The sequence below is a fragment of the Frankliniella occidentalis genome, unplaced genomic scaffold (assembly GCF_000697945.3).
Source record: "Frankliniella occidentalis isolate FOCC.00 unplaced genomic scaffold, Focc_3.1 Scaffold113, whole genome shotgun sequence".
In the NCBI taxonomy this organism is placed as follows: Eukaryota; Metazoa; Arthropoda; class Insecta; order Thysanoptera; family Thripidae; genus Frankliniella; species Frankliniella occidentalis.
In genome coordinates, this window is record NW_026267241.1 from 100,466 (window position 1) to 111,250 (window position 10,785).

Below are 10,785 nucleotides of genomic sequence, written 5' to 3' on the forward strand. Positions count from 1 at the left end.
GAGTTGATCTTAGGGCCGACAATTTTGGTTCGGATGAAGCTGCATGCGGCGAGGCATGCGGTCATGTCGACTGTAGCTGCAAATGTTTAACTACAAAAGGGGCGTGTGGCTGGTGGCGTCGGACATCGTATGTTGCCCCATTTGTGACCACATTTTTGTGTCCATGAACAGGGACGTGTACCGCTTGTCGCCGCGACACGAGTTGTCGCTTGGACGCCTGCGAGGTAGGCCACGGCTCCTCTCTAAGGCGTCTGTCGTGACGGGGACTTTACGAGGTAATTTACATTATACCAGGTGGCTGATTCACGCCGCGCACTTCCATAGTTATATTGTACCGCATGCACGCGTGCGGGCGGGTTGCCTACTTGTTCGGCTCGTTCGTAAGGCGCCGTGGACAGGGGCGATAGGCAAGCCCGCCCGCACTCGTGCATGTGGTACAGTATACCTACAGATGTGCGCGGCGTAAATCAGCCACCTGGTATGTACTTCGTCCTTCTGGTTCTAATTTAACACGCTTGATCTTCCCCTGGTTTGGATTGGAAAGGACAAAGGTGAACCACCCTTTACAACCCTCACATGAGACAAGAAACAAGGGGCTAAATATAAGCTGTTTGACTTGTGGGACAGGTTGTCTGTCTCCTTGACAGGGTTGCCACGAAGTCCCAGTTTCCGAATATCCTGACATTTTCCTGACCAAATCCTGACGAAAAAGTGACTTTATCCTGACATTTTCAGAACAAGTTGACAGCAAAATAGCGCCATTTTTCAGGGGTTAAGAAAAAAATTGGGTATTTTTTTTTAGGAAAAATATATCAGAGTGGCGCACTACCACAGCGCCACGCCTCTGGCCGAAGTAGCGCCGAGCATCAGGGCGATAACCGGTACAAACCATTTATCCTGACACTTTAACCCCAAAATCCTGACATTATCCTGATTATCCTGACAACTTTTGAACATCCTGACAAAATCCTGATTGTCATGATTATCCTGACGCGTGGCAACCCTGCTTGAGAAAGATATCTACCATGAACTTCTTAAATATTTACTGGGGATGGTTTTGTGTTATCAAAACGCCAAGGTAACAGATATACACAAACAAGAAATAATTTCAGTCGCTTTATGACACAACGTGAACACTTGTCTTTTGTTTACAAGGTTGAATGAATGAGGCAAGGAAATGAAAACTGAATTTCATGCAACAATGACAACATTTAAAACTGTACAGCTACATTCAGCAATAATAAAACATAAAAATAATTGCACGGATGGCAACATGTTATAGTTACTTTCATGTTCAATCCATACAATCTAATAGCACATTAGAAATTATTCAAACAGTCTCAAAAACTTAAAAGATAAAACATAACATGAAGTAATTGTAACAAAAGTTCAACCCAGAAATGTCACAAGCAGCAAGCATTGGCAGCGAGATAACATTTAAGTGTTTAAGAACACACAAGTCACTTTCACTAGTATTACAAAACCACATTAAGAGGAGTAAAGTCTTTAACACAAGACTGCAGATTGAATACAAAGCAAAGTTTGATGTTACTAGATACAATGAAACACGGTATCAGCGTTTCCCAGATATATTGTTTCCCGTTTTTAACGTCGCATTTCTCACACTCCAAATTCCAATTTTCCAAACAAATCAACCCATTTATAGCATCGTTCTGCTTTTAAAAAGCTTAAAACACCTCACGCCGGTACACTGTAACTGGGCTTCTCTCTATTACAAAATTGACTAAGTGAGACTGCACATAACTTCCTTTGGAAAAGATCTTTTTTAACATTTTACCTCAGGGTTTACACTACCATCAAACTGTACACATCAAAGCCAGATAAAAAACTGTTGTACCTACATAGTACTTTAAAAGACTTCATCATAAAGCCAAGTACGAATGGAAACACAAATTTAATGTCAAAATAATAATTTTCTATTAAAGCATCAAGCAGTAAAATATACAAGAAGTTTGGTTTAGGTGAAATAATCACATTCTAGACTTAAATAATACTGCACTTGAACAGCATAACATCTTTTGTGGAATATGCGTTCATTTTAAATTTCACTTTATGCCAATGTAGTGCTATGTGACATTTCTGGCTACTGATAACCTGTTTATAATAATTATCACTTTGTTTGTAACTTAACAACGTCCAGCAGCTGTGCACCTGCAAGTCATTTTCAATGTCAAGCAGATAGACTATTCTCTTTCTGAATAGTAAAAGAGATACATACATATAAACATAACGTTCATTTCAAATTAGTGCCTAATAGACTTCAATCAAAGTTAAATGGTACCAACAAAACGGTAACCAAACCGCAAGGACTAGAACATAGGAGCATAGTGCACTCCGTACCCGAAGCTCCGAATGCACAAAGAAACTTAATTAAATTATGATTTGATAAATGCATTTGCCGAACTTAAAATGACAAATTTGAAGAATATTAGCACATCAAATTCAATTGGAGACGATTTTATCTTTAAGCCAATAATTTTCTGTGTCAACAGAATAAGTTTTAGCAACTGAAATGATAGAACTGATTACAGAGGGTGCCCCGGAAATGAGAGCAGAGCTGTTTATAATAAAAGGCAGCTCTGATACATTTTTTTTCTAGACAAAGTTTACAGTTTTAATCAAATTTCTTACCTTTGCAATAACTGACCAACTTTGTAATTGGAGAACAGCAAACAAAGGCGCAAGCCTTTGGTCTAAGACTCATCCTCAAGGTAAAACACATGTTTTCCTTTTAATTACTCTTGCATTTATCATGTCAAATTTTCCTTTAAAAGGACTGCACATCTAGTTGAGAACAACAATCAAATGCAAAGGCTGCAAACAAATTGTATCTAGTTCTCTGTTTAGCATCTACATTCACATCCTACAGAGTTACCTCTCTTGTAGGGTATAGCCAAACCACACTAAAAAGACATCCATCAAAATGGCATTTCAAATACTTAAACAAAGCTACACTAAAACAATACAACAGTTCAGTTATGGCTTTGGTCAATTATAAGCTAACAAATAACTCTTCTAACACAATATATATTTGTATATATGTCACACTGAAAGGAACAGCACTAGCAAGCTTTCCCATACGAAATCTAGAATAATTCATTTTTGGGAGTGGCAAAACATTTGGGTTTTGCAGAGAACATATATCTCAATCACAGTTGTTTACACACAACACTAGAAGATTACAGGTCATAACAATAAGCCAATGGGAAAATAAATGAAAGATCTGCGTCCTGGTAATCATTTCTATGGTTCAGAGAACACCTAAAACAAGGAGCTCAATTTGAGTAATTGTGTAGCTCACTGGGAATACAAAACTTGTAAATACCTTTTAAAAAGCTCTGAACAAATCACAAAGAATACAGAATTTCCAATGCTGAATTCGAAGAAAATCTGATTGTAGTAATAATTTTAATAAGTATGCTCTACGTCAGGAAACTGCTTTCATGGTTGACATTGTTTTAAAGTAAAATACGACAAACACTCGGCACAAAGCACAGGAATTTTCACACAATTACAGTTAGGCCTTGCCGCTATACATACACTACAAATGGTGAGAGCATGTCACAAACAGTATATTCAAATTAATTAGTAGGAGTTGGAAGGACATAGGAAGGCAAAGCTACAGAACACATGCATTAGTACGAATCTTTTTGTTAACATAGACTCAAAAAGGGAATCACAATTTCTTTGATACACAGTTGATCAGCAATAAAAATCATATTGAATTGTCATGTCACTTATGATCATGCACATTGTATAAGCTAGAATATAATGAAACTTTCTTTCCATTAAAAAAACAAAAACAAAAATTGACAAAACAATGGAAAGACAGTGAGAGCCTGCAAGTCTCAATGAACACATGTTGTTTGGTCATGGTGAGAATTAACCATTTAAATATCACACATGCCTGGTTGGTGAAGAGAATTGTATTTTGACACATAGTTAACTCAGCCCACAATGATAAGCTTGCAAGCTTGAAAACTGTCGGAATGAGAAATGATAAAAAATAACAAATAAGGGATGGAGGACATAAAAAAATTTAAAAAAAGTTTTGAAGTGACATTAAAGTGAAAGTAGAGGGAGGTTGCAAACATATATACAAAGCTTCGAGCAAAAACACAGGCAAAGCATCATACCTAACAGATATAAACTCTTAAAACTCTATCTGACATAAAGTTCTTTGTGAACTTACTTTTACCAAACATAAATATAGACTTTGCAGTAAAACCTTGTGGTATGAATTCAACAGACATTTTACAATCACATCATACTCACAAGATCTGATTAAACAAAGACTACTTGGAGGTACACCTGTCTTTCCACCCACTCAAGTTGAACACAGATAAAATGTATTGCCATGAGAACAATAATTATGTGCTACAAATGAAAAATAGATTGCTATTACACTACCAAATCATGACTGTAAATCTTGAGAAAGTAAGTGAAAAATGTAGATAATAGAAATTTTAAAATGAATCAAGAAAGTGTCATTTTTTCTTAACAAGTTAAAATTTCAAAATAAATTGAAATTTTAAAAGAACTTATTTGATTGAAGAAATGCATTTACTTCTGTTTCATGTCCTTAGGGGGAATCCCTATATTGTTATGAAGTCTCTTGGTATAGAGTTGTACATAAAGGATATGGCACATATTTCTGCCAAAAAGGTGCAAGGTATGTATGTATTAGGCTCAATATTAGTCAATATTGAAATCAGATAACTAAAGAAGAGGAAAACATCAAAAAAATAAACAAACATTTGAAACATAATTGAAAATAGCAATGATAACAGTGATGGCTTGGGTCAGTCATGATTTTTTTCTCTTCTTCGTGTAAGGCCTTGTACCATAGTTCAAGCCCCTGCAAATCCATAAACTTCAAGAACACGGATTTCAAAGTCACCACTTGGACACAGTGGTGGGTTGTTAAAGGTAAGACAGCGATCTGTTTTACCATATCGGATGTTTTCATCCATCCAAATAGCTTGCCCTTCACTGTCAAATAAGAATACAAACATCATAGTTTGACAACAAAAAAAAAAAATGTAAAAATTTTTAAATGTTAAAAGACCTATGTAGAAACTTACCCTCCTCCAATGGTTATCATTTTATGATCAGCAGCCAAAAACAACTCTGCAGAATGGTCTAACTGTTTTTCTCCAGGACTCTGTTCCATTCCAACCCATGGGTACTTGGCACGTTCAGGGTAAAGACTAAATAGGAATGTTTCACCAGTGCCAAAGTAAGCCTGGCGATTGCCTCTGTCATCTTTAACATTTCTTTCATACCACCGAGTAGAACAGTAAGCACCAAAGACCTGAAAACATAGAATCCAATTGAGACATCTTTTTTGTTGTTATTTTTGTTAATAGATCAGTCCTAACAGGGAGAAAATTAAACAAACCTCATTGTTGCTTGTTTTTATCATTAGTAAAGTTGGTTCATGTTGTTCAACGCGTACATAGAATGTGGTCAAACTACACCCATGTTCTTCAGTTGTATACAGTAGGATGGGTTGATACATGGTGATTCTGACAGGTAGCCATGACCATAGTGTGAACAACTGAAACAAAAAATCAAAACAACACCATTAGTTCTCTGGTATAGCATATACAATTCTCCCTTCACATAATTAGGTAATTCTCATCAGGGAGAGATCTACTCTTTTGACCAAATGTAGGAGCTAAATTCTAGAGACAAAATAAGTAAGGGGAATAGTTAAATTTAACCTGAAAATAGCACAGAAAAGCCCCAAATTATTGACTAAACAATACTGTTGCAGGACAGTTGTTGGGTTCACACACTCAACCAGTAAACAGTACGTATTATAGAAAATTTGCAACACCAAGTGAAGTGGACATAATACACACCAAACAAACAAAAATGAGCAATGATACCTGTTTAGTGATCACTAACGCTTCTTACTGGGGCAGACCAAAAACTCCTGTTGAAATAAAGAAATAAAAAATAAAACCTAATTTTGTACTAACTTGATTGCAATTAAATTTTTAACAAACATATTTCAATTGCTTTTGTTATCAGCCTAGGAGGGAAACTAGGAAATGTTGTGTTATACAAGAACTCCTGAGATGGGAATACATAACAAAATGATAAGAAGCCCCCAACATGCATTTCTTTATGAGAGTGCAGGAGGAATATAGTACGTGTCTGACAACAAATCATGAGCAAAGCGGTGATCAGGATATACACAGAGCAATCTAGTCCCAAATATTTATAAGTAATGTGCCTTTTCAAAATTGAAATATCAGAATAAATGTTGACTGGTATCGAAAGCACTTACTCACTTTAATTGCTTTAATTGTGGAAGAATATATAATGAATTCCTTGCCTTAGACTGGAATGAAAAACACCATGATGTGATGTTCTACAGTACTGCATTTTATTTTATTTTTGCTTCATGCAGGATATTGCATACTTTACTACAAAAGCCTTACCACTTAGAGAGAAAGGGTGTTGGAGGGATGCAAAGAAGCAAGCCAGTAACTTTTCAAGACTGAATGATGTTTGAAGGGACAAACTACAATACTCACTTCCTCTTGAGAAACAATAGCAGAACGGATCTTGTAGATAGGGTACACTCCCATAGCGTGAGTGCGTGGTTCAGGAGAGCGAGAACCCTTAAGGTAGCAGCAGTAAATAGACAAACAAACCATCACCATCACCCAAAGCACAACCACAATATTGTCAAGCACCTTATGGTACTTAAAAGCTGACCTTCCTCTTTTTGTCTTGGTCCTTAAAAACCAAAACCATGCAAAAATACAATACTCCTAAGGTTTGTTGCTGTAGTTAGTTTTGGACTACACTTGTATGATATTGTAATAAGAGAAAATATTAAATACTGTTCCGGCTAATAAAATTTCTTTTGAAAACAAACAAGCCCCACAAAAATGGCTGATTTTCAATGAAAACATAGTTTAAACATCATTCATTATCCTAAATGATTGAAATTTCTTCAAAACTACTGTATATAAAAATTAGATGCAAAATTTTAACTCTGTACTCCGATGGATAAACTGAGTACATAGCTCTTACAAAAGACAATAAGCACTTTGATAGGATTGAAGTCCACGACTCATAAACTAACAGTTGTAAGTAATATTGCCGGATTATCAGGTAAGCAGGGACAAATTTGAGTAAAGTTGATACAACAGCAGACATTATGATATTGTAGCTAGATGTGTAGAAGAAAGAAGTGTAATAAATTTGAAGATTTAACAGAGATTAAGGAAGAAAGAAGCATGCGACAGTCCCATCTGTCGACATTTCTTAAGGAGCATTCAGGAATAATAAGATAGATACAGAATTTCAGGCTGGTTAGCATCAGAATGAAGAGAATATCGCACAAAGGTTATTTGTTGTTTTTCATTTACCACAAACATGGAAAAATAGACCGTAATATTATCCATATAACTGGACTAGCAAAAGAATGCGGGGATGAGGAAAAATAGGAGAACTGATGCAAAGGACTCCAATTTAAGATTTTGCAAGGACAAAATTGAAACCAAAAGTCTGAAATTGAAATTTCTTATGCAACCTCTCCAACTCAACTGACTATTTTGAGAAAGTGATAAAAATATGCAAGGAACTGTCAACAGAGAACTTTGGCGAGAAAATTAAATTAAAGTGATTGCAGCAATTCTCATGAGTTATGCCTGAGCAGGAAGAACAAGGAAGTCTTCCACATCATAAATAAAGCACATTCAAAACACAGAAGATTTTTGACCATAAATTAAATTTGTCGTCAACGTCAACAGCATAATTTTAAAAAGCAGCACATCGATGTTTAAGAAATTGTCTTACCTCTCGTATTGTCAATGTATGTGAGACAAGTTGAATATTATTTTGAGACTGTGAAGTAGGTAGATTTTCAGATGACCTAGAGCGACTAATCTGCTGAGAGTTGGATAAAACTGGCTTGCTTTTCAACAGCATTTCCGTTTTAACAAATACTCTTTGAATGTATGATGAACTTAACCCTCGGACATTGAAAGCAGTTCGCAAAACTTTGGTAGGGCTCACCTGAAACACAAAAACAGTCACAAGATTTTCTAGAACAAATACAAGGAGAACCAGATTAAATGTGTTCCACAATATCACAATCGAGTACTAGCTACTCACAGGCATCTGTCTGCAGAATTTTGTTAAGGCATTATCAACACCTTGGGCAGCAAGTTCTGCACTCCATTCTGAACTTTGTGAAGTGGAATACTTGTAGAATAGGAAAAGAATTGCCATAGCTACACGGTACAGAACTTTGATGCCTTCATGAAAGAAGCAGTCCATAACACGTACCTAACAAGATAATTGGGTAAACAAAAGTATAAATACAGGCAGAACAATGCAAAATTTAAAAACCAAAGGTATATATTGAAAGCTTACTAAATGAGTAAGTGGTAACCCCTGGAGTATCCACCAAAGCCAATCAGCATATATCCTTTCCGAACGAGCATCGGAGCAGTGTCGGGCAAGATGAGCAGCAGCAGATTTCTTAAAATACAAAGGCACGTATATTACAAATGCCAAAGCCCAAAGAGAATAAAATTTCACAAATACAAATGGGTATTAAAGTATGTTACCATATGCTTTTTAGTTATAAGCATGACTGTACGCCATGTAGCTTCATAAAGAAGTTTTGTTTGTGTTATAAAAGTTTTGTCTTTTGATGAAATAAGACTTGCTAGGCTGTTGTAGCATTCTTCCTCTGCAAAGATTTCAGTAAATAAAAACTTAACATTAAAAACAGGGTCTTTTCTCAGGATTAAGAATACTAAAAAGAACAAATAGCTAAAATAATATACCTGGCATAAAGTGCAGCAACAAGGCAGCAATAGGATACAAGGCTGGGGAGTAGGTTATGTCAGGACAAGAAAAACCAAGAACACAAACTACGCGATCTGCCAAACTACGTCCTCGACGTGTCAAATGATATGGCAGACAATGTGTGTTTTCCACAAATGCTGGAAGCAACATAGGTTTATCGGATATATCTGGAAAAATCACAAGATGTATTATATTAGACATTGTCACTTAAAACGAAACCAATTTAATTGTTAATGACTCCGATAAAAACCTGTAGTGCCAAAGAGTTGATTAACCAGTTCCCAGTAGAAGCCATCTTGCATTGGACGACTGCTTGAATGCTGTTTGCACAGAGCTGGCCATAGCTGAGCTCTGATGGTATGATTTGTAGGCCAGCCTTGCTCACGAAGTATAAGTTTAACCTGTAAAAGTTCATTTTTCATAATATAGAAATACATTACAGCAAACTAACACAACTATTGGTAGGGTTTTGAGCAAACTGACCTCCCTCTTTCTCCCAGCTTGGATTAAGGAGTTTATTTCACTCCATGTCTTCAGAGGCTTGGCATTCTTTTTGGCTGGACTATCAGGAACAATTGGAATACTACTTGTGTCCACATGAGCTGGGAACACCTCATACATATCGGACTCTTCTTCTAGTGTCGACAGCATCACTGCCATCTAACCCGTTAGGCCTATGTTTGATCAAATAGCATCATTGTTTCTGTAAGAAAGAGAATATGCAGACAAAATTAATGGTCACTACCTGAGGAATTCAGTCACTCTAATACTTATCTGACCCAAGTACCTCATAAGATCATCTCAAATAAACAAAAAAATGTATTTAAAATTGTATTGATTAACACTTTACAACATGGTGAATTAACATTTTGAACTTTTAACAGTCTGTGTTGTTAATAATTTGCACTCTAATTCCATAAAATTTACATTGACTATATGGCCAATTGCTTTCAAATTATAAATCTGTTGATTCCACCACATTGCACAGCTGCCCTGATCACATGAAGCTGATGCTCTTGCTGATACAGGCTAGTTCCATCCGCATTCTTATCTGACCAGTGACAACAAAAACACATGGTGAGTGTCTTGGCTTGGGGCTCTGATTGAGATGGAGAATGCAATCAAAAATGGAGAATATACACAAAGCAGTACTAAGAGCAAGGGAGTGCTTTTCATCTGCATTTATGGCGAGGAAAGAATGAAAGAATAAGAAATCAAAAAGAACATGTGTAAACGGAAAAGATGATATATATGAAAGAATACATAAAAAAATGAGAGACAGGTAAAAAAGGGCACAAGGAAAAGAAGTGAAATAAGATCATTCATTGAGTAAAGGAAAAGATAACAGTGAGGGAATGGTTGATGCAATGCTATTGAAAGTGTGGAAAAAGCTGTTGAATGACAAACAATATTTGCGGGATAACCCAATAGGTGTAAATTGACTTCAATAAGAATATAACGTGAGGAACAGATTGGTAAACGGAAAACTAGAGTGAAAAACAAATTGCAAAATTCATAGGTTATGTATAAATGAACGAATGTTGAAAAGTGTAACTTAAAGTCTTAAAGTAGCTGCGCAAACAGATGTAAATGCAATGAAATAACCATAAAATTTACAAGGATCAATACTCTACGTGAGTATTAACCGGTTCGCATTCTGCAATTTGAATTGACAAGGGTTTTCAGAAAGGCGGACAAACAGGGGGTCGTTGAAAAACTCAACTTCTCAATCAGTCCGTAAAGAGTCGTTATTTCAAGTTTCCACAAATGACTTCTAAAGTCCTTGCCATTGTTCAAACGAACAAAATAAGTACCAAGACAAAAATGTGTCAAGAATTAGTACTGTTTACCTTTCCGTCAGAGTCAACAAACACAGCGGACATTCAGACTCGCGACCTTTCAGCCGCTTTCAGATTTCGGCAT

At 36.2% G+C, this 10,785-nt stretch overlaps 1 protein-coding gene across 6 annotated transcripts in view; it reads right to left on the bottom strand.

Moving 5' to 3' along the window:
* Positions 1–1,103: 1,103 nt before the first annotated feature.
* Positions 1,104–10,785, bottom strand: part of LOC113217521 (GTPase-activating protein skywalker) — a 13,616-nt gene continuing 3,934 nt past the window's right edge. For 2 of the 6 annotated variants that reach the window (XM_026437461.2, XM_026437463.2), the window contains exons 2-12: positions 9,346–9,565; positions 9,113–9,263; positions 8,841–9,029; positions 8,619–8,743; positions 8,422–8,529; positions 8,161–8,334; positions 7,843–8,061; positions 6,570–6,656; positions 5,423–5,581; positions 5,106–5,335; positions 1,104–5,013 (exon numbers count right to left, since the gene is read on the bottom strand). In XM_026437461.2, the coding sequence (XP_026293246.1) occupies positions 4,872–5,013; positions 5,106–5,335; positions 5,423–5,581; positions 6,570–6,656; positions 7,843–8,061; positions 8,161–8,334; positions 8,422–8,529; positions 8,619–8,743; positions 8,841–9,029; positions 9,113–9,263; positions 9,346–9,522 (1,761 nt within the window). In that variant the 5' untranslated portion in view covers positions 9,523–9,565 and the 3' untranslated portion in view covers positions 1,104–4,871. The other 4 variants (XM_026437462.2, XM_052270211.1, XM_052270210.1 and 1 more) reach the window with 4 other exon arrangements.